Source organism: Muscardinus avellanarius (genome assembly GCF_963383645.1).
Source record: "Muscardinus avellanarius genome assembly, chromosome: 2".
In the NCBI taxonomy this organism is placed as follows: domain Eukaryota; kingdom Metazoa; phylum Chordata; class Mammalia; order Rodentia; family Gliridae; genus Muscardinus; species Muscardinus avellanarius.
In genome coordinates, this window is record NC_137787.1 from 130,573,595 (window position 1) to 130,598,559 (window position 24,965).

The following is a 24,965-nucleotide window of genomic DNA, read 5'->3' on the forward strand; positions in this document are numbered from 1 at the left end:
AGGTAGTTCACTTGGTATCTTTTCCACAAAAATTCAAAATACTTCCAATTCCTGTGAATTTGCTGTGGTGTCTAGGGGGATTCCAAGATGTCTCAGTGAACAGTTTGGTAGCTGCAGATGTAGTGTTTTAAAGTTTATGCAGTGATGAAGCAAATGCATGATGAGAAAATGGAGCCAATTTTGCAGAATAAGCTTTAGGTAATTGCACAAATGATGTCTCAGTAGACAGTCTATTTTAGAGTTTATTTTTGATTATTTTAAAAAGTTATATTTCATTTCCTGTGAGTTTTTACCATTTTGAAGGAAGGAAGTTTTTTTTTTTTTTCCTTATGTTTTTCAGGGAGTTGGAGGTTGAAGAGAAATATTTTATTTCAAAGTAAAAGATAGCAAAACCACTTTCTGTATTGAAATTCTTTTCTTTGCTAGTTTGTTTTCCTGGGGAAATGCAGAAAAAAGAGATTAATTTACAAATTAGAAAAGTGATTAATTGCATTGATATCTGTACATAACATTTAACTGATACCACTGGAGAGGTAAATATAAATAACTGGAAGTATATAATACAGTAAGATAATAGAATGTTTGCATTTCAGACCTAGAAGAGACTTGCAGTGGGATTGATGATGGAGATGAGGGTTTGGTTATCTAATTGAATTCTTCTCTTCTTTTAAGATCTTCTAGTGAACAAAGTTGGTAGGGAGGGCAGAGAAAGAGATAGATAAGGAAATGGGGGAGGAAGAAAGGGAGGGAGAAAGAAGCTAGTATTGTGTGCTTGGGTTCAGGTGTCAGGTTAAAACTTCACTTCCCCTTAGCAACTCTTATTTTTAACTCTTAACAGTTTTAATCCTATAGTTCGTGTTTGTTTTTCTTATTCATTTTATCCCCTTTGAACATAGTTTGCTAGTCATTTAATGGTCATGTACCAAACTCATAGTGCCTTATATTTTACTTTTGAAATACATAAAGGCAAAAAGTTGGGTATGCTGCTATGGTTGTTTCTAGTCATGTAACACTACAAGTAGGTGTAGTGTAGTTCTAATTCTGCCATTCAGGAGCTTTCTGATGCTGGGTTAATCAGATCTTTCTTTACCTCTATTTCTTCATATGTTAAGTAGGAGTGGTTATAAAAAGGAGTTGATAATTTCCCCAAATCATCTTTTAACAAAATTCAGTAACTCATTTCATAGACTTTTTGTGGGTTTTTGATGAAAGCCCCCCAGATAATTCTACAGCACATTCTGTTGGAAGTGAATATGTGGGGCAAGACAAATGTGGCCAAAGTTTTAAATATTGCTCTTTAAAACTTAAAACATTCTTACGTGTTCTTCAGTTTTCTTTTTGGAGCCATGAACTTTCTAAAGATTGCATCATAAACTTTAAACCTTATCCACAGAAAAATGTACATTATCCCATAATTGCAAATATGGTATACTCTTTCTGATGGTTAAATAGTTCCTAGGCCTTCTGAAGACCTTTTGTGGGTTTCTATGTGTAACTTCAGCTTAAAAACTGACTTAGAAGTCAGGTGTGGTGGTGTACAGTTGTAATCCCAGTACTTGAGAGGCTGAGACAGGAAGATTACAAGTTTAAGGACAGCCTCATCAAGTATAGTGATACCCTGTCTTAATATAAAAATAAAATAGAAGCCGGGCATGGTGGCACAAGCTTGCAATCTCAGTACTTGGGAAGTTGAGACAGGAGGATCCAGGTTTGTGGCTAGCCTGAGTTAATTTAGTGAGGCGCTCCGCAATTTAGTGAGACCCTCTGCAACTTAGTGAGACCCTGTTTCAAAATGCAGAATAAAAAATGGGGCTGGGAGTGTAGCTCGGAGGTAGAATGTTTCTGGGTTCATCCCCACCCCCCCACCACGCACACACAATAGAACTGGAGGTATGGCTCGAAGGTAGAATGACCTTGGGTTCAATCCCCAGTAACACCCCCCCTCCACACAACACACAATAGGGCTGGAGGTATAGCTCGAAGGTAGAATTCCCTGAGTCCAATCTACACACACACACACACACACACACACACACACACCTACTTATCTGATATAGAGCAGTGGTTCTTTATGTGGGATAATTCTGTCCAGCAGGGGACACTTTGGGTTGTCACAATTGGGTGGTGGTGGCGTGGATGTGCTATTGGCATCTAGTGGGCAGAGGCAGAGGATGCTGCTAAACATCCTACAGTGCACTGAAACACTCTGACCACCACTCATAATAAGGAATTCTAGGCAGAAATCTTGGTATTAATGGAAAGGAAAAGCCCTTATCTAGAGGAAGGGACAGATGAATTGGATCCTTTCAGAAATCCTAGCCAGGCATGGTGGCACATGCTTGTAATCCCAGTATTTGGGAGGCTGAGACAGGAGGATCTGATTCTTAGACAGCCTCAGTTACTTAGTGAGGCCTTCTGCAATTTAATGAGACTTTGTTTCAAAATAAAGAATGAAAAAATAGGGCTGGGAGTGTAGCTCAGAGGTAGAATGCCCCCCCCCCCAACAACCCCCTTTCATCCCCATACTGCAATTAAAAAAAAAGAAAAAATCTTCTAAGTATTAATGTTCTCTGGGCTCTTTGATGCATAGTAGATAGCTCAAGTTTGTAATCACTGGGCCTCACTATTATGTTACATATTCTTCCCTCTGCTACTGCATGATATAATCTCTTACACTTTTGATTTCTGCTCAAATGTGTACAGTCTAAAACATATCTTTCTCCCATTTACCCATTATTTTTAAGATTTCACATTACCTAGCACACCTACACATCCCCCCCCCCCCCGCCTTATTTTGTAGTACTGGAGAATGGAGTCTGGGGGCATTCTATTTCTGAGCCACACCCCTAGCCCTATTTTTTATTCTTTATTTTGAAATAGGGTTTCACTGAGTTGCAAAAGGCCTCACTAAGTAGCTGAGGCTGTCCATGAACCTTGATCCTCCTGTCTCAGCCTCCCAAATGTTAGGATTACTGTAGGAGCTACCATGGCCTTCTCACATTGCCCATTTTCTTCCAGCTTATATATTATAAGCTCCATGAGAGCAATAATCTTTATTTTTCTTTACTGTGTTCCAGCCAACAATTCTGAGTATAATATATGCTTGATAAATACTTGAAAAAATAAATGGCATAGGTCTTTATTGTGGGAGACTTGTGTTTCTTTGTTAATCCCATTTTTCAGAGATGTGCAGGTGGTAAAACTGACAATCTTTTGTGGAAATTTAAACGTGCTTACCTAAGCTCTCACCATGATGAGGTTAAGGGGATATCTGAGGGCTAGGGTTTTTTTTTTTTTTTCCCCCCAGTACTGGGGGTGGAATGCAGGAGCATTGTATCTCCAAGCTACACACCCTGCCCTATTTTCCCTATTTTTTAGTCGTTTTATTTGAAACAAGGTCTCACTGAGTTGCAAAGGGCCTTGCTAAGTAGCTGAGGCTGTCCATGAACCATGATCCTCCTGGCTCAGCCTCCTGAATGCTGGGATTACAAGCGAGGCCACCACACTCAGTTTAAGCTAGGATTTTAAAACAGTCTTTTGGCTGTTCTAGAATAAGAATTGAGTGCTTTAAGGTATATTTTGTAATATTTTCTAAATTTGTTTGGCCAGGGGAATTATTTGCTATATTCCTTAAAAAAAAAAGTGAACGTTTATGAGAAAGCTGTAGAGAATGTGATATGGTGTATTTGTGAGAGAATTAAGGTGTGTGTGTGTGTGTGTGTGTGTGTGTGTGTGTGTGTGTGTTACTGAGAAGGAACCCTGGGCATTCTACCTTTAAGCTACAGCTGCAGCTCTATTTGAAACAGGGTCTCACTAAGTTCATGAGGCAGGCCTTAAAGTTACTGAGATCCTCTTTTCTCAGACTCCTAAGGTGTAAGGGATTACTTTTGTGCTCCACTGTGCACAGCAGGAACTAATTTTTGATGTGAAGAAGGTACTTTCTTTCTGGTAACCAGAAGGAAGGAGAAAATGGTTGCAAACTTTTGTAGGCAGGTAAATTTGGTGATAAGCTGAGGAAGTTCCTGTTCAGCAGAGCTTGAAGTGGAGAGGAAGTCTCCTTGGGAGAAGGGGGGTTATGCAAGAATGTGTGCTTGAGATTTGATGTAAATAGAGAAGCACATAATTTTATTTGCTGACATAATGAGACTTTAAATTGACTTACTGACCAGATATATACCAATTCAATAATTGAGAAATATTTTTTTTAATAATGTATTACTTTAAAGAGATTTGACAGAACAATTCTCTGTGATAGAAATTGATGCTAGTTGAGGTATTCCACAGTATATATGGAGAAGAGCTTTTTGTTTAAATGGTTATATATTGAGGAGAGAATAGTATAATTTACTTTTATTTTTCCTGTTAAGAAAGACTCCCATTAGTTTTATTGTTTTTTCTTGACAAGAAAAAAACTAATTTTGAATCTGCTTAATTACTATATATTAGAAGGGTTGTCTTTATGGAGGGCACCATCTGCTGGTTATAAAAGGTACCAATTGTGGAGAATACTGCCTGATGTTATAGGACTTGACAGTCTTCTATTTTTCCTCTAATTCCACTTTAAATCTAGAATGAAATTCCAAGAAGAGAAGCAGCTTTAATATATCATAACAGGTAGAGATTCTGATAGTAGTTTGATTTGCTTTTTGTGGCTATGAATTTAGTATGTGTTGTGGAATTTAAAAGGAAAATCATCATGAAAATGGCAGATTCCAGTCTTTCTTACCAGATCAACTGAAAAATACACTGTTTTGCCATTATTACTTCCACTTTTAGTCTTACTCTTCATTCCTGTTTTATTTTTTCCATCAATGAAAAAATCTTTCATATTTCTTTAGTGAAGAATGATGTTTTCACTGAGTATATAGTGGCTCTCACCTATAATATCCATAATTGGGAGGCTGAGACAGAAGGTTTATAGGTTCAAGGACAGCCTTAGCAATTTATTGAAACTCTTAGCGACCTAGCAAGAACCTGTTTCCCAAAAAAGAATGATGATTTTATTGGCTTTTCTTTCTAGGACTATTAGTGTGATTAAAAATATGCTGATATAGCCGGGCGTGGTGGCGCATGCTTGTAATTCCTGTACTTGGGAGACTGAGATAGGAGGATTGCACGGGTTCGGGTTCGAAGCCAGCCTCAGCTACTTAGGCTTTCAGCAACTTAGTGAGACCCTGTTTCCAAATAAAATATAGAAAAAGGTCTGGGAGTATAGCCTGGAGGTAGAAAGCCTCTGGGTTCCACCCCCAGTACCACCAAAAAAAAAAAAAAAAAAAAAAAAAGCTGATACGCTTCTTTTAATTAATGACTATTTTACTCAGATAAAATATTTTCTTGTATTAGAATGTCTTATTATGTTTATGTTTTTCAAACTAGATGTAAAAATATGAACATAACAATATTCATATAATAATTTTTGAATTTAGATGCCTTCTGAAAATGTTTCAAATAAGCCCTAGAGTGTAGGGGAATTCAAGGTTATTATATTTTTACCAAATTGTTGGTAAGTAAAAGGTTTGTATTTTTTAGTTGGAGAAGGAAATTGAAAGATTAGTACCCTGTGATATAATACATATAAAATATATTCTAATATAATACAGTTTAATATAAATTATTTTAAAAGAAAGTTATTTTTCATTTTTGCTTTATCTGCCTTCCATGAAAGTAGAGAAATTAAGATTTTTTTTAAAGATGAAAGAAGTTATATTCTATCATTTTTATCATTTTGTTTAACTTTAGGGGGCAGCTGTCTGTCAATACCCTTTTCCCAACAATATCCTATTTCCTGTCCTTCCCCCCTTCTTTCTTTCTCTTTATTGTTTCCTTTTTGTTACCTCTTTTATCTTTCCACCTTCTTTTTCATTATTCTCAAAAACATTTTTGTTAAAGATCATCCTACCAGGTTTAAGAGAGTAATTTACTGACATCTTTTGGTATGTTTTCATTGAAGTAAGAGTCATTATATATCACCCCTCCATCTTCAAACATCCCCCCTATCCTTGCTAGGTTATTTTGTAACCATTATTTTCATTTTTGTATCTTTCCTGGCTTTTTTTTTTTTCTTGACCATTTTCTTTCTAACCTCATCACTGTAGGTGTTTTCTCAAGGTTCAGTTTGAATACCTCCATTTGCCCAACACATTTTCTTTATTGATGAGTAGATGGTACAAGCCAGTCGTGGTGGCACATGCTTGTAATCTCAGCATTTGGGAGGCTGAGACAGGAGGATTGTGATTTGTGGATAGCCTCAGCTACTTAGTGAGGCCCTTTGCAACTCAGTGAGACCCCGTTTTAAAATAAGAATAGAAAATAGGGCTGGGGGTACAGATCAGAGGTAGAATGCCCCGGGTTCCATCCATACTACTGCAAAAAAAACCCTACAAAAATACTCCTTGTCCTTTTCTCTAGAACTTTAGACCTATAATTTACAGTTGCCTTCTAGATGCAACTTAATTTTTCCTAAGTCTTACTTTGATTTCTCTCTGGTTTTTCTATCATTTCTATTATGGCAAGAGCAGAGATTATGTGTATTTGCTTGTCATTGCATTCTTAGTTCCTTGTATTACATTGCACTAAGTAAATTCTCAGTACATATGAAAAAAACAAAAAGGCAAAAACAACTTCCCAGGAACACAGGCTTTGACTCTCATTACTTCTTGCCTGGAATTTTGTAGCAGTTTTCTGATTGGCTTTATTTGATTTCTTCTCTGTATAGTCTGAACTGCTTGCTATAACAACAATTTCTTAAAATAGTTCTGGTCATTCATTCAGCAGGCATTTCCTGAAATCACTACTAATAGTGCCCATTATGTTTAGTAGATGTTAGCTAGCATAAATGATACAGTGTTCTTATATTAAGAGGCTTATATGGTCTGTGGGAGAAATATAGAAATAGGAAGTGCAATGTGGTAAATGTTATTTGTAGCAGGTTCAAAGTGTGACTAGTGGGAGTATAACTCTTTGCTTTGTTGAAGTCTGTTAGACAGGGCCGGTAAATATGCCATGTTTTGAGGAAAAAAGCCTGTGAAAGTATATTCAGAGATGGTTTTAAACTTTTGCTTACAGTACCACTGCTAGAGTGCAAACTGAGTAACCTTGTTGAATTTTATCTTTTCCATTTTAGCTTCCTTTACCTCCATCGTCTTTTTTGTTCAGTCACACTTCTAGTCTACTAACAAATTCTGAGCTTTTCGAATTGTTTCCTCTGTCCTTTTGTTCTGTATATTACTACCACTTAACCCATACCCATTTATAGAAGTGATCTTTTAGTATTACTTCTTTAAAGCTTCTTGTTTTTTCAGGTGGCACACGCTTGTAATCCCTGTGCTTGGGAGGCTGAGATAGGATCGTGCAGGTTCGAAGCCAGCCTCAGCTGATTTAAGAGACCCTGTCTCCAAATAAAATATAAAATAGGTCTGGGAGTGTAGCCCAGAGGTAGAGGGCCCCTGGGTTCCATCCCCAGTACCACACACACACACACACACAAAAATTTCAGAACCTGCTATAATGTAATTATTTAGGGGCATATCTGTTTTTCTTGGTAGATTTTTGCCCCATAGTTATTCCTAAGAATAACTATGTTCTGCAAAGAAATAGGTACTACATCATTTTGCAAGGTCACTGTGTCTGCAGTTTAGCTGTGATCCCTGGCTACAGTCATATTGATGTTGATACTCATAATGAACAGCTTTTGTCTCTGTTGAAGCAAGGCAGAGAGACTTCCAATTCAGACTTTGTAGAAAATTTGAAAGCCTGTATCTTTATCTCTTTTCCCATGCAATGATTTGTCCTAGGTGAATATGTTCTTTGGTTGAAGGAACACAGCTTTAAGGTTATTTCTTGCTAGTTAGTACTTTTCCTAGCCTGAGCTCATGAAGTTACTCTCTTATCAAATTCTAGGGGTTTTTGCATCTTACTTCAATATTTATAGGTTATTAATCTACCCAACATATATTTTGTGTGTGGTTTAAAGTATAGGTACAGTATCAGTTTAGGGTTAGTTTTCTGTTTGCTTATGGATATCCAATTACTCTATGTATTTGAAAAAGACTTAACACTCCATCCAAGTGCTCTGTACCTTTTTAAAAAATAAATAAATTCAGTGTATTTATATGTGGTCTATTATTTCTGGAGATCTGTTCTGTTCTATCTATATGTCTCTCAGTTAATATCACACTGTCTTGATAATTGTAGTTACTGTATTATAGAAAGTTTTACATATTTTAATATACTTTTATTGGTACATTATAGTCTCATATCATAATGTAAATCATGTTGACAGTGACATACATGTACACAGCACTTGGTAGCCCCTCACCTCACCATCTCTTCTTTTCTCAAAACAGAGTACTGAAATTGACATTGGTATTTTCACATAAGTACACATAGTTGATGTTAATAATTCTGTTAATGAACCTTTTTCCCCTCCCCCTTGCTCTGTTGAGGTTTTTGTTCCATTATCTGGAGTCTCTTGTACCCCAGTTATTCCATAGCATGCACATATTAGAGAAAACACATGACACTTTCTTTCTGTGATTGGCTAATCTCACTTAACATAATATTCTTCAGGTCCTCTGTTTTCTTGCAAATGGCATAATTTTGTTTTTCTTTATCACTGAATAGAATTCCATTGTGTGTATATCCCATAATTTTGTAATCTACTCATCTGTTAATGGACACCTAGATTGGTTCCATAATTTAATTATTATGAGTTGTGCTGCTATGAACATGGGTATGCATTTATTATTATAATGCATACCCATGTTGATTGGGAAAGATAACCAGGAGTGGTATAGCTGGATCATATGGTAGATCCATTTCTAGTTTTCTAAGGAACCTCCACAGTGGTTGAACTAGTTTGTTTGCATTCCTACCAGCAGTGTAGAAGAGCTCTAATTTCCCTCACATCCTTGCCAGCATTTATTGTTTTTTGACTTCTTGAGGATTGTCATTCTGATTGGGGTTAGATGGAATATCAAGGTAGTTTGGATTTGCATCTCCCTGAGAGCCAATGTTGTTGAACATTTTTTAATGTATTTACCCATTTGTATCTCGTCTTTTGTGAAGTGTCTTTTCAGTTTAGTTGCCCATTTCTTGTTTTTTTTTTTTTCATGAAGTCTTAAATTCTTTGTGTATTTTACACATTTCTTTATTAGAGGGATAGCTGGCAAAGATCTTCCATTCTGTAGGCTTTCTCTTTAGACTCTTGATGGTTTCTTTTGATGAACAGAAACTTTTAAATTTAATACCATTTCACTTACTGATTCTTGTTTTAATTTCCTGAGCTTTGGGGGTCTTGTTGAGGAAATTTCTACCTGTGCACATGTGTTGGAATGTTAGACCTGTGTCCTCCTCTGGTAGCTTCACTAGTACCTTCAGGTGAGAGGTACTGATTTAGTTCCATTTTTCTACAACTGAATAACCAGTTTTCCCAATTCCACTTGTTGAAAAGGCTGTCATTTCTCCAGTGCATGTGTCTAGCCCCTTTATTGGAAATCATTTGGCTCTGAGTGTGTGGATTTATTTGTGTCTTCTATTCTGTTCCATTGGTCTATGTGTCTGTTTTTGTGCCATTACCATGCTGTTTTTATTACTATAGCTTTGTAGTATAAATTGGAATTAGTAATTGTGATGCCTCCTGCATGGTTTTTATTGCCAAGAATTGTTTTGGCTATTCTGGGTCTCCATATGAAATTTATGACTAATTTTTTTTTGTAGGTCAGTGAAGAATGACATTAGTATTTTGGTAGAAATTGCATTGGCTCTGTAGATCATGTTTAGTAGATTGGCCATAGGAAAATCTTTCCATCTTCTAAGATCTCCAATTTCTTTCTTTAGTGTTTTATAATTTTTGTTGTAGTGGTCTTTTACAATTCTTGGTTAGGTTTATTTCTAGACATTTTATTGGATTTGAGGTTATTAAAAGTGAAATTGTTTTTTGTATTTCTTTCTCAGTGGATTTATAGTTGATAAATAGAAAAGCTACTGATTTTTTGTTAGGTTGATTTTGTATCCTACTGCTTTGCTGAATTTATTAATCAGATGTAGTGGTCTTTTGAGTTTTTTGGGTCTTCTAAATATGGGATCATGTTATAGCCAGTCATGGTGGCACATGCTTGTAATCCCAGCATTTGGGAGGCTGAGACAGTAGGATCGTGGTTCCAGGACAGCCTCAGCTACTTAGTGATGCCCTTTGCAACTCTAGCTCGGAGGTAGAATGCCCCTGTGTTTCATCCCCAGTACTGCAAAAACAGAAACAACAAAATAAATAAAAAATAAATATGAGATCATTGTTATCTGCAAATATAATTTTAATTTTCCTATTTGAATTCCCTATATCTTTTTCTTTTATTGCTCTGGTAGGAGTCTTGAAGACTACATTGAAAAGGAGTGGTGATAGTGGGCATCTTTGTTCCTGATTTTAAAGGGAATTCTGCAGTTTTTCCCTGTTTAACAGGACGTTGGCTTTGAGTTTATTTTATATTGCCTTAATCACGTTGAAGTGTGTTCCTTCTACTCTGGTTTTCTGGAGTGGTTTTTTCTTTTTTCTTTTTCTGTGGTACTGGGGATTGAACCCAGGGGCATTCTACCTCCAACCTATACCCTCAGTCCTATTTTTATTTTTTTTATTTTGAAACAGGGTCTCACTAAGTTGCAGAGGGCCTTACTAAGTAGCTGAACTGGCTTTGAAGCTGTGATCCTCCTGTCTCAGCCTCCCAAGTACAAGCCTGTGCCACCACCTGGCTTACAGTGTTTTCAACATGTGTTGGTTTTGAATTTTGTCAAATGGCTTTTTTAGCGTCTATTCAGATGATCATGTGATTTTTTTCCTTATTTTTATGTATGTGGTGAATAACATGTATTGATGTATATACATTGAATCAGTCTTGCCTTCCTGGGATGAAACCAACTTGGTCATGGTGTACAGGTTTCTTGATATGGTTTAGAATGTGTATGGCTAGTATTTTGTTTAGAGTTTTTCCATCTGTGTTCATCAGTGTCACTGGTGGCTCATTTTCTTTTCTTGAGGTATCTTTATTTGGCTTTGGTATTTGGTGATACTTGCCTCAAAGAGTTTGAAAAGATTCTATTTCTTTCAATTTCATGGAATAACGTGTGAAGTATTGGGTTTAGTTCTTCTACAAGGGTTTTGTAGAATTCATCTGGACCTGGTCCATTCTTTGATAGTATAGAAAGTTTTAAAATTTGGTAATCTCATTACTTGGAAGGCTTAAGCAAGAGGACTACTGTTTTGAGGCCACTGTGTAGTAATTTGGTGAGACTACATAAAAATAAAAGTTAAAAAAGGGGTGTAGACTAAAAGCAGAATGCCCTGTGCCCTTAGTAGTGCCTACCCCTTTTTGCACGCGCGCTCTGTCTCTCCCACACACACACAGTTAAAAAATTGTATAGAATTATTTTCCCCAATTTAATTTTTTCCAGAGGTTTTTTTTTTTTTTTAAGCCATTCTGATTCCTACCCTTTCTATACAATTTTTAAAATAGGCTTGTCTCTGTGAGTCTTTCTAGATTGTTGATGAAATCCTAAAATCTATAGTGCAGTTTGGGGACAGTTGACATCTTTACTATGTTAAGTTCATGGACATGGTATGTATTTATTTTTTACTGTTCTGTGGTTTCTTTCATTGGTGCCTTTTGATTTTCAGCATAATGGTCCTGTATATGTTTTGTTAGCATGGGGGGAGTATTGTGCTTTTAACTTGAATTTTAATCTCATCCTTGCTAATATATAGAGAGATGCAATATATTTTTGGATGTTGATTTTTTATCTTTTTTTTTTTTTTTGGTGGTATTGGGGTTCTTGGAAACCCTTCTACCTCCGGGCTACACTCTCAGACCTATTTTATATTTTTATTTGGAAACAGGGTCTCTTAAGCCAGCAAGGCTGGCTTCAAACCAGCGTGATCCTCCTGTCTCTGCCTCCCAAGTGTGGGATTACAAGGGTGTGCCACCATGCCCAGCGATATTTTATCTTATAACATTTTTTTGTGTGGTCGGGGGTGGGGGTGGGGTGTGTGTGGAACCCAGGGACTTTTCTACCTTCAGGCTCTACTCCTAGACCTATTGTATACTTTATTTGGAAACAGGGTCTCACTGAGTTGCTGAGAGCCTCACTCAGTAGCTGGCTGGCTTTGAACCTGTGTGATCCTCCTGTCTCAGCCTCCCAAGCACTGGGATTACAAGCGTGCTGCGCCACCACACCCAGCCTATATCTTATAACTTTGATGAACAAGTTTTTTCTGTTTTCTTTTTCTTTTTTTTGGTGGTTCCTTTGAGATTTTGTGTAGACAATCATGTTTTCTGGAAGTAAGGACAATTTTCTCTTTTGTATACTTGCTAAACTCAGTCTTACTAATTCAAAAGTTTTACTTGTGAATCATGTGGAGTTCTTGTGTACATTTTCTTAATATCTGCAAATAACTGTAAGGTTCCTTCCATTTTAATCCTAATAGCCCCATTCCCCCCCTTCCTTTGTTGATTAGCATCTTCATCATAGTGTCAAATAAAAATGGTGCTAGCAGGAATGCATATGTAGTTCCTGACTGCAAATAAAAGCTTTCAGTGGATCATTAATAAGTAAGATTTATAGGCAAGTGTTGTGGTATATACCTGTAATCCTAGTACTTGGGAGATTGAGTTAAGAGGGCTGCAGTTCCAGGCCACCATGTATGTGATTTAGTGAGACACTGCTTTAAAATTTAAAAACATTTTAAAAAGGACTTCGAGGGGTAGTTCAGAGGCAGAATGACTCTGGATTCAATCCTTGGTACTGCAAAATGTAAAAACAAAACAAACAAAAATACAAGTGATTTGTGCTATAGAGCGTAGTAAGAAAAAAAAAAAAGTAAAACTTTTCTCAGATAAAGTTTCTTTTAGGTATTTGGTTTCTGCCTCACTCTTGTCCTTCAGATAGTACCATGAATTGTAGGTTGTAGTTTAGACCTTCCTTTTCTTTCTTCTTATTTATATTTGTTTTATGTTTCTTTGTGTTGTACCCTGGGTAATTTCTCTGACTTATCAATTCACTAATTCTAATGGTTTTTACTATCTGCTAATGAACTTGCCTACTGAGTTTTTTATTTTTTGTTTTTAGTACCTCTGAGCTACACCTCCAGCTTGACTGTGTGTGTGTGTGTGTGTGTGTGTGTGTGTGTGTGTATTGAATGTGTGTGCATTCACTCTCTGAGCTACACCCCATTCTGATTTTATTTATTTATTTTAATTTTGAAACAGTATTTCATCAGGTTGATGAGAGCTAGTTCTCATTCATACTGTTTGGCTTCTGTAGGTGCATGGTTATTTTTGACTTGATATGGTTCTTTGTCTTAAAAACACATATTGAGGCTTCTTTGCTTAGGATGATGGTGCCCTTCTGAACAGGACTTAGATTTATTTATGTTAGATGCTTGGTAATACTACTAGTTGGGGGTCACTGATTTTGTATTTTGATGTCCTCAGGACCATGTAGGTCATGTGAACCTCAGCAAATGTACAGACTTATGGCTAAAACTAATTAGCTGTTTTTTTTTCCCCCCTGAATCCATTATTACTTTGCTATGTTTAGAATGAAAGCAGATTTTCTGATGTTCATTGTGGATGGTGGGGTTGGGAGAAAAGGGCAATGGGTGATTTCTGGTTTACTCTCTCCTTTGCAGGTGTATCTTTTCAGGGTAGGGTAGTATTCCACATTAATGTCAAGAGAGTTTCTAATTGGATTCTGTGCCTTGACAGGTACAGATTTACCTCTGTTCCTCTTGTGCTATGAAATCACTAAAACTGAATCCTGTTTTTGTCAGGATTGTTTGGTTGGAGAGTTCATACAAGTAATATAGCATGCCACTAATAATGAAAATAAGTTTTATTTAAAAAAATGGGAAAATGTTTAATAGAGTGATTTTTATTTGATGAGTGAGTCACTATAAATTAGGGAATTATAAGTTGTTTTGGGACAAGTTACTTTTTTATTATAAAAATTATTTATACCTATTTTTGTTTGTTTCTAATAATTTTAGGGGTAAAAATATTTTTATCATGGCTCATTCAAAGACAAGGACCAATGATGGAAAAATTACCTATCCTCCTGGTGTCAAGGAAATTTCAGATAAAATATCTAAAGAGGAGATGGTAAGACGGTTAAAGGTGAGTAAACTGAGTACTTGTGTAGGGTATGTCTTTAGTGTGGGGGATCACATAGGGCTGTATCTTCTCAGGGCAAGTTAAAACAAATTATAGTAGCAAAGGGCAGAGAAAGGATCAAAGAAAATAGAGTTAATAAGGAACAGTAGATGTTAAAAAGATGAAGCTTAGAGTTTCTAGAGCTTTCTATACTTGAGTAAGGAGCAAGTCCACAATACATACATACATATATGCATATGCACATACATATATAGTCTTTAAAAAGCTCTCTCCTTTTCCTTTTATCTCATTTATTTTCTAAAATAACCAGTTAACTCCGAGGAAGGAAGTTTTAAGTCTTTGTACTGAGTACTCAGACTGTAGTTTACTTTCTTGTGAAGGTTCTTTATGGAATAGGTTAGAGAGTTGGACCCTTAGCTTCTTCCTCTATTTCTGACATGCGGTAACATAGTTTTTTTTGGTTTTCTTTTGTTTTTTTTTTTTCTTTTGTGGTACTGGGGATTGAACCCAAAGGCATTCTACCTCTGCGTTACATCCTCAGCCCTTTTTTTATCCTTTATTTTGAAAGAGGGCCTGAATAGTTGAGGCTGGCTGCGAACCTGAGATCCTCCTGTCTCAGCCTCCCAAATGCTGGGATTACAAGCATGCACCACCATTCCTGGCTTTTTTTTTTTTTTTTTTTTAATGTGGTACTGGCGGTGGAACCCAGGGGCATTCTATCTTCAAACTACACCCCCAGCTCTATTTTTTATTCTTTATTTTGAAACAGGGACTCACTGAGTTGCAAAGGGCCTCACTAAGTAGTTGAGGTTTTCTGTGAACCATGATTCTACTGTCTCAGCCTCTTAATGTTGGGATTACAAGCATGTGCCACCATGCCCTGCTTGTCATGACATATGGTAACATATCAAAATTGATGGTGAACTTCCACATAGGAGAGAGTCATTGTATGACAAGTGTCTATATGTATTGGAATCCTGTTTCGCCTTTTCTTGAGTGTGGTGATGGTCTCTCATGATGGTTAAGATGGCTAATGTACCATTGTGGGCAAGGAGACTGACACTTATTAGTTTAGATTGTCTTTATTTTTAAGCATTTTTTCCTATAGGTGTTATCTTTCCAATCACTTAGGTTGCTTGATATATTATTATTTTCATTTAAAAACATGATACATAAAAGCATTAAAAATTGGACATATTAGTAGGGTACCATGTAATGTTTTAGTATTGTATACATTTTGTAATGTTTATTTATCATGATTTTTCTGGATGTCAGTGCTGAAGAACTTTTTTAAATTATTGAAGGCAGAAGAGCCTTAAAATTGCTATAGGATACATTTTTATAAGGCGAAAATGAAATTAATACAATTATATTTCACAAAAGACCTAGATATTATACATTTTTGCACAAAGTATTAGGATGACAGCTATTAGATGTTTAGTTTTCAAAAAAGGCATCTTTTAGCAAATTAGGTTGACCAAAATCTGAATATTTTATTTAGTTAGGATCATGTGTATATATTATTAAGAATAGTCAAAATACAAACCTTTCTATAATGTTTCATTTTTTTCTGTGCATTTGCATTCTCTTGACCTATTGAATTTTTAGAGAAACTAAGAAATCTTATTTCCTCAGATTTGTTTATTCTAGGAAGGATAGGTAAGTATTCTAATTATTTGCTGCGAAACTAATCTTGAATGCAGATAGCCTACACTTAAAAGCTGATTAGTACTTTGTGTCTTTTGGAGGTATTTTCTTAGATATCCTCTATAATTTGGAGGAGTCATGAATTATTAATGAGTTTTATAACATTTGAGTTGTAGAAAGTAATGAGAAATTCTCATTATCTGGACCTCGAGCAAATTTTGTAGTTTGTCTTGGTATAATAATTTCCATACTGTCATACTTAGTATATCCTAGTATGCCTTCATTATTTTGTATACATTTATGCCTACCAGTAATCTAGTTAATACACCTTTTCATCATTATTGTCCTAATTAATACTTCCCACTATTTTTAGCATTCTTAATCTTAGAAAAATATAAGAAGAATTTTATGTGGGATGATAGTAATTTTTGGTATGTATAAGCAACTTGAATAAGTCTTAAAACAGTTGGTAAATATATAGAGTGACATTGTTTATATAACTTGTTTTTTTTTTCTTTAACATTTTATTCAAAATTACTTCATCTTCAACTCTTATGGAAAGGTTCTGAGGAAAAATATAGTTCTCTATATGTAGCTCATTTCCACCCATTGTGTCTTTTCATAAATACCTAAGCCATAAGCCGGGTGTGATGGTGCACACTTGTAATCCCAGCATTTGGGAGGCTGAGACCGGAGGATCGGGGTTCGCGGACAGCCTCAGCTACTTAGTGAGACCCTTTGCAACTCAGTGAGGCCCTGTTTCAACATAAAGAATAAAGAATAGGGGAAGGGGATTATCTTGGAGGTCAACTGCCCCTGGGTTCCATCCCCAAACCTGCAAAAATAAATAAATAAATAAATAAATAAATAAATAAATAAATAAATGTCATAATAAATTAAAAAAAATGCCTAAGCCATGAAAGCATACACTTTAAAAGTTAATAAAATTAAAAAGTGAGGAGACTAATCCTGGACATAATATACCAACTGTAGTGCCAGTTAGAAGGATTAATGTTGGTTCTGGCATCTGACATTTTAGAACAGAGGGGCTGCTCCATGAAGAATCACTTTTCTATGGCTCCTCTGAGAATTCAGTAGGAAATAGACCCATTTATTACTCAAAAGGCTACCTGGTTAGCAAGTGAAAATCCTTATAGTACAAAGGACCAAGACATAGACATTGATACTAGGTAGTGAACCCTGTGTGTTGCTTAGTATTTGTAGCACCACCTAGTGGATACTAGATAGTTACCTTTCTTCTGGAAGTTACTTTTACATGTTGGTTCTTATCAAGTTAGGTAAATTTTGTTAAGTCTCATTTGAGGTAAGAATAGTAGACTGAGGCCATCATTGTTACTACTAATACTGAAATTAGAGAAAGTTCTTCATAGAACTTAAATTATACAATTCTTCACCATTCTTGTTTCTGTCTCACTTCTATAAATACTTGAAAAACGGTTTCATTTCTTTTATCTTGATCTTTCATAGATACTAAGGAAAAGAAAGTATATATTTATTTGGAGTTAACTTTTACAATTAATATGACCCCTATTTCAGATGACTATTTTTACACTGAAGATTTTACTATTGATTGTTTTCTTATAGATGGTTGTGAAAACTTTCATGGACATGGATCAGGACTCTGAAGAAGAAAAGGAGCTTTATCTAAACCTAGCTTTACATCTTGCTTCAGATTTTTTCCTCAAGCATCCTGATAAAGATGTTCGTTTATTGGTGGCCTGCTGCCTTGCCGATATTTTCAGGATTTATGCTCCTGAAGCTCCTTACACATCCCCTGATAAACTAAAGGCAAGTACTCATTTAAAGAACTGCCAAGATTGATAGTTTGGTTTATCTTTCCAACTAAAATGGGAATTAGCCAGGTGTGGTGGCACATACCTATAATTTCAGTACTTGTAGGCTGAGGCAGGAGGATCACAGGTTTGAGGACAGCCTCAGCAACTCAGACTCTCAGTAATGTAGTGAGATCATATTTCAAACTAAAAATTAAAAAGGGCTGGGGGTATAGCTTGGAGGTAGAATGCCCCTGGATTCAATCCCTAGTACCACAAAATGGGGAGTCATTAAAGTATTTAAATGATTTCTTTTGCTTTGTTCTGTAATAGCCAGTAGCAAGCTTTTGTAAAACTTATTTTGAAAAATAATTTCTGATCTTCAAGATAAGCACATTGCATAGTGAATACTATTAATATTATGTTATCATTAGCTCAATTTCTTTTAATACCATTTTTGGGGCTCTCCCTTTCTCTTTTGAAAATCCATGTGGAAGACCCATGCATGGTCTTTTTAAGACAGTACCTAGTATAAACCTGAATTAGAGCTATACAGTAGATACAAGTGATAAAATGCATCTGATAGAATTTAAATATAAAGAAATAACTACAAAAGATAATTTGGAAACTGTGGGTTAGAGAACGATTGTCCATAGGAAGATTATTAGTATACAGTGTAAGAAATGATAGACAATTTGTTTATTTAACTTAATTTATATTTATTTTGCAGTGCTGGGAAATTGAATCTATGGCCTCTAGCAAGCTAGGCTATTCATTTCAATTTTGTCTATAATAGTGTTAGATATATTAAAAAAATTAAGACATCTTACCTTTATATTTGTCAGTTTGTTATTGTCATCATTAGGCTACCACTGAGCCCTCTTTATTGCATTTAACAAATGTTAATATATCAGGGACTGGATTTAAGTATACATGTAGGTTCTTGGATTCATGAAGTTGGTTCTTGATAATTGGAGTGAGGAAACTACTCACTTGATCAAATTTGTCAAAGTTAGCGTATGCAGTGCCTAAACTGGTTTGGGCATGCTTATTTTATATTTTGGTTGGCGGAAGAATTTCAAGATGAGGGAGGTAGCAGGCAACATTTGTCATTTAGAGATGAATTGAAACCCAATGTGGTAGCACATGCTTGCAATCCCAGTACTTGGGGGACAGAGACAGGAGGAACCCAGGTTTAAGACCAGCCTTAGCAATTTAGTAGACTCTCAGCAACCTAGTGAACCTGTTTCAAAAAGAATACCCCTAGGTTCAGTCCCCACAACCACAAAAAAGGGGGGAGGTATAGCTTGGAGGTAGACTGCACCTCTGTTCACACTCCCCCAAAACAGAACAAAACAAAACTGAATTGAATTGTAAGATTTGAGAATAGTCACTGATTATAAGTAAATAGCATGAACTGGTTATATAGTTGTATTGTCACTTGTGTAGCTTGATTTCTAATTATAAATATATAATTTGGGAATACATAAATGTTTTGTAACAGGATGATTTATGAGAAGGATATTTAAGGGCTAAGATAAAATTAGGGCCTTCGTGGATTAACTGAAACCTTTTTTAATCCATCTTTTGGTTAATGCCTCTTTTTACTTTTGGAGTGATTGTACTTGAAAATCCTTTCTTTTTCTTTCTCTCTTTCTTTTGGTACTGCAATGGAACCCAGGGACCTTCTACCTCTGAGCTATAACCCAGCCCTATTTTATTTTTTATTTTTAAACAGAGGCTCATTAGCTTACTGATTATCACTGTTTTGCTGAGGCTATCCTCAACCTCAGCCTTTCAAGTACTAAGATTACAGTTGTGTAGCATCACACCTGGCTGAAATTAATATTTTTAAGTGTTCTTTCTAAGTACATATGGGATAATTTTCATTGTTTTGATTAGCATTCATTCCATTTTTGTCTATAATAGTGTTAGATATATTAAAAATTAAGACATCTTACCTTTATATTTGTCAGTTTGTTATTGTCATCATTAGCAATCCTTTTATATACTTGGCTACATATTTAGGTCAGTAATTGGTAGGTTATAAAAGACTTATCTTTTCATCTCCAGGTAGAGTCAGTATGACATGCATTATGTTTTAGATAGTCTGGGAAGGGTCCATTCACAGAGAACGTATTTTACACGGTACTACTATACTCCTATCAAAACCATTTTTATGGCGTGTGTGTGTGTGTGTGTGTGTGTGTGTGTGTGTGTGTGTGTGTGTGTGACTAGGGTTGAACCCAGGGGCATTGTACCTTTGAGCTATACCCCTTGGCCTTATGTTTTATTTTGAAACAGGTTCTCACTCAGTTTTGGAGGGCCTCACTAAATTTCTGAGGCTGGCCACAAACCTGTGATCCTCCTGTCTCAGCTTTCCAAGTACTGGGTTTACAAGTATGTGCCACCACTCCTGGACAATACAGTCTTTTTTTTTTTTTGCAGTACTGGGGATGGGACCCAGGGGCATTCAACCTCCGAGCCCCACACCTCCAGACTTGTGTATTAGTTTTTATTTTAAAACAGGGTTTCACTAAGTTGCGGAGAACTTCACTAAGTAGCCGAGGCTGTCTGCAAACTACGATCCTCCTGTCTCAGCCTCCAGAATGCTGGGATTCCAAGTGTGTGCCACCACGCTTGGCTCAATACAACCATTTTTGAATGCCATATTTTTGATAGTCAAGTACTTTTCTTGAAAATCAACCTAGTCATTTGCATATTGTATTTCTTCCTTTTAAAAATGCTTCTTTAGCCGGGTGTGGTGGCACACGCTTGTAATCCCTGTGCTTGGGAGGCGGAGACAGGAGGATCGCTCAGGTTCGAAGCCAGCCTCGCTGGCTTAAGAGACCCTGTTTCTGAATAAAGATATTAAAAAATAGGTCTGGGAGTGTAGCCCAGAGGTAGAAGGGTTTCCAGGAACCCCAGTACCACCCCCCAAAAAAAGCTTCTTTATTATTTTACTTACAGGGATAATTTTCCTCTTATTGATTGATAACATGCTTCATTTGTAGAATAAGCATTTATAATTTTAAGCCTTTTTCAGACTTCTCAAAAACATTTACATATTTTTGTGAAAATGTGGTTCAAAGTGATTTTGTACTGTCTTTCTCCAGGTGCAAAGGAAGATGTAGTAAAAAGTTAAGCAAGAGATGGGAATAGGTTAAAAAATGGTGAAGGAAAAGCAAGTGAATACAATAAGTAGATGGGAAGCTTGACAGTTTTACTTCTGAGAGTTTAATTTTGAGCTTCTGTGTGTGATGTTACCTTGTCACTTTTCAATTTTATTTTTTTAAGTTTCTTAAAATGTGTTTTTGCTATAGATTGTTATATTCTGTGCTATTCTTGCAGTCCTGATCAGCTCTGTTATTGCAGTATTTTTATTTTACTTATTTATTTATTTATTTATTTATTTATTTATTTATTTATTTATTTATTTTTTGACGTACTGGGGATGGAACCCATGGGCATTCTACCTCCAAGCTACATCCCCAGCCCTATTTTTTAGTCTTTTTTATTTTTTGAAACAGGGTCTCACTGAATTGTGAAGAGTCTTGCTAAGTAGCCGAGCCTGTCCACGAACCACGATCCTCTGGTCTCTGGCTCCTGAATGCTGGGATTACAAGCATGAGCCACCATGCCTGACACTATTTCTAATTTTTATAATAGCATACTTTTTTTTTTTTTTTTGCGGTACTTGGGATGGAACCCAGGATCATTCTACCTCTGAGCTACACTTTTAGCCCTAGTTTTTATTCTTTATTTTGAAACACTGTCTCATTGAGTTACAAATGGCCTCACTAAAGTAGCTGAAGCTGGACGAGAACTGCAATCCTCCTGTCTCAGCCTCCCAAATGCTAGGATTACAAGCATGTGCTCCCATGCCCAGCTTGTTGGACCTATTTGATTAACTTGTTTTAAGATGAAAATTTTCTTTTAAACTTTAAGATTATGTAAATGACTTAATGTTTTCCTATAAATGATAGTAAGATATAGTATTCATATAAAGTTATATTTTAAGAAATTTTACCAGTTTATTCTTTATAGTCTATCATGATATATATATATATACACACACATAAATACTGAATTAGTTTTATAAATTTAATATATATTTTAATTTAACATTTATAATCTAAACAATAAATTGTCTTTTTTTTAAAGGATATATTTATGTTTATAACAAGACAGTTGAAGGGGTTAGAGGATACAAAGAGCCCACAATTCAATAGGTATTTTTATTTACTTGAGGTAAGCAATATATTACATTTTGAAGTAACATTTTAAACTTTTTTGGTACTTGTATATTTTTGCCAATAGTATTTACTTTTCACCTTTTTTTACCTCTTATTTTTAGAACATTGCTTGGGTCAAGTCATATAACATATGCTTTGAGTTAGAAGATAGCAATGAAATTTTTACCCAACTATACAGAACGTTATTTTCAGTTATAAAGTAAGTTACTAAGTATATAACATTTTAAAAATAGTATTTTTACTAAATATATAACATTTAAAAATGTAAGACTAAAGAATTTCTCACAGGTAAATTCTACATGAACTTTTTGTTTGGATAAATATTAGGGCTAAGAGTTGTGACTTGATTAAGTTTAGTTTTAGAGATGTTTTCAGAATTAATAGAATCACTTAATTTTGAATATGCCAATTTTTAGATTATATTACTTGTCTTTTTATGATTCTTTAATACATGTGGTTATTGAAGTTTTTTAAAGTATTCTTTAAAATTACTAGAATTTCAAAACTTGATTTAATCACTTTGGTTGTGAGAATGTTTAAAATTAGGGTAAGCCGGGCGTGGTGGCGCACGCTTGTAATCCCAGTGCTTGGGAGGCTGAGACAGGAGGATTGCACAGGTTCAAAGCCAGCCTCAGCTTTTTAGTGAGGCTCTCAGCAACTTAATGTGACCCTGTTTCCAAATAAAGTACAAAAAAAATAGGTCTGGGAGTATAGCCCGGAGGTAGAAAAGCCCCTGGGTTCCACCCCCAGTACCACAAAAAAAAAAAAAAAAAAAAAAAAGGAAATAAGGAATTTGGTTTTAAAATGGGAGAAGGAAGCTGTAAATGTATATACACACTCTTATTATTTTATCATCATTTTTATAAAGTGTATCATTTTAAGATTTTATCCTGTGTATCTCAGTTATATTTTACATAAAACAACTGTTTTGAATTTCAGCAATGGACACAATCAAAAAGTTCATATGCACATGGTAGATCTCATGAGCTCCATTATTTGTGAAGGTGATACAGTGTCTCAGGAGCTTTTGGATACAGTTTTAGTAAATTTGGTACCTGCCCATAAGGTAAGTAGCAATACATACTGAACACGTGTGTTTAAACCCCTATGTTTCAGTCAGCGGTTTAACCCTTTAGATCTGAACACCTGATTTGTAAAATAGAGGAAGAAACAGTCTATTTGTTTATTTGTTCATAGTTCTGATGATTTCAGTCCATACAAATATAGCTCATGTTATAGTGGTTGCCAAGGAGGAGCCAGGGTTGGGATCCTTAGGGTATCATCCTGGTAGTGGAGAGAGCAAAGGGTCTGAGAAATACACTGCAGCTGGGCACTATACGTGCCCCAAGGGACCCACCTCCAGGCCTGTCCTGCCTTGGAACATGGCTGTGTCCAGCGCATGAGGCCTGGGGGACATTTTAAATACAACCCATAGATAGCATCAGTTAATATTAATATCCAGGATTTATGCTTAGGTTTTAAATGTAACTTATCCTGCTTTAGACTTAACTTTGGAGAATATTGATTGATTAATATTAGTACATATTTATTATTTAATGTAAAACAAAACATGTTACATTTGTTACTCCTTAAATGAAAAGAGATAATAGATTTAATGTAATAAGATATACGTGATAGCTCAATTTTGTATAGTGTGTATTTCAGGGAAGGTTTATATAAGAATTATATAACTTTGCATGTTATATAATTTTTTAAATTAGGGCTTAATTAAAAGACAGTGGTAATGTAGACCTAGAGGAGAAATTAAAAGAAGTTCCTACTAAGGAGGTAAGGGATATGTTAATGGCAGTGTTTCTTGTACAGTGATGTTAATCAAGATGTGTGCTTGTATGTATGTCTTTTTCCTGTGCTTTTATTTATGTGGTGATTTTTGAAAATGAAGGACTGTCTGGTAAGCAGTTGGAAATACAGTTGTATGATTTAGAAGGGGTTTGGCACAGGAATCACTAATATAAAAGGAATCACCAATATAAACATCTGTTCAAATTTAAGACCTCTCTGGCAAGATAATCTTGATCTACAGCTGTGCAACATTGATACCAATAATGCTTCAAAAATCTCAAAAAAATTTCAAAACTTAAGGAAGATAATTAATACTAATTACTAAGAGGACACTAGAAACAGTATGACTAGGCCTCGGGAACTAGAATTATATTTTATTTATTTATTTATTTATTTATTTATTTATTTATTTATTTATTTATTTGGTGGTACTGGGGATGGAACCCTTCTACCTCCGGGCTACACTCCCAGACCTATTTCCCTATTTTATATATTTTATTTGGAAACAGGGTCTCTTAAGCCAGTGAGGCTAGCTTTGAACCTGCGTGGTCCTCCAGTCTCTGCCTCCCAAGCGTGGGGATTACAAGCGTGCGCAACCACGCCCGGCAGATAATATATTTACTACATAAAAATCATAGATGCTGGAATGCACTGGGTTCTGATCTGCTGTCATCTTGCCAGTCCTGTGCTGCCTAGTGTCCTCCTCACTGGTGCTTAGCTTTGTGTGGCTCACCTTACCACTCCTGGGGGAGCCAAAGAGCAGATCCTGTAAGGTACAATTGATTACCTCATTCATCTTGGTGCTCACATCTAGTTAAGATTCCCCTTATCCCTTTAAAGAACTCTAGATACTGCCTTGGGGCAGGTGACCAGAGGAACTTGGCCCGATGCCTCAACTCTCTGTTAAGGTGGGAGGGCCAGAGTCATCAATCTACTCACTGAGTGTATAGGAAGGAGGGCCATGCTTCCAAGAAAGGTGTAATAGTTCTCCCAAAGGGACTGTGCCTAACCATACCCCCCCCCCCTCCAAGTCCTTTGGAGCCCATGTTTATGGCAGCATCTACGAGACAAGCCTTCCCAGAAGATAGATCAGGTATTCAATATGGTTTTCTGTCCTCAGCAGCCAGACTACTAGAGATGCCCCAGGCTTCTTTCTATCCAGTTTACTGTCATGAAAAAGGAATTGTTGGAGAAAATATAGGCACTTTCTGGACTGAGGGTATAGCTCAGTGACGTTTGTTTGGCATATATGAGCGTGTGAAGAGGTCCTTGGTTTTATCCTGAGCACTGCCAAGGGTATTTACACCAGT

The 24,965-nt window shown here is 35.9% G+C and overlaps 1 protein-coding gene across 4 annotated transcripts in view; it reads left to right on the forward strand.

Moving 5' to 3' along the window:
• Window positions 1–14,036: 14,036 nt before the first annotated feature.
• PDS5B (PDS5 cohesin associated factor B) overlaps window positions 14,037–24,965 on the forward strand; it is a gene marked incomplete at both ends in the record, with an annotated part of 139,325 nt that continues 128,396 nt past the window's right edge. For 2 of the 4 annotated variants that reach the window (XM_080689846.1, XM_080689847.1), the window contains 5 exons: window positions 14,052–14,159; window positions 17,409–17,612; window positions 21,761–21,847; window positions 21,954–22,051; window positions 22,792–22,918. In XM_080689846.1, coding sequence (XP_080545972.1) covers window positions 14,052–14,159; window positions 17,409–17,612; window positions 21,761–21,847; window positions 21,954–22,051; window positions 22,792–22,918 — 624 coding nt within the window. Of the gene's footprint in view, window positions 14,160–17,408; window positions 17,613–21,760; window positions 21,848–21,953; window positions 22,052–22,791; window positions 22,919–24,965 lie in introns of all 4 variants that reach the window. The other 2 variants (XM_080689848.1, XM_080689849.1) reach the window with 2 other exon arrangements.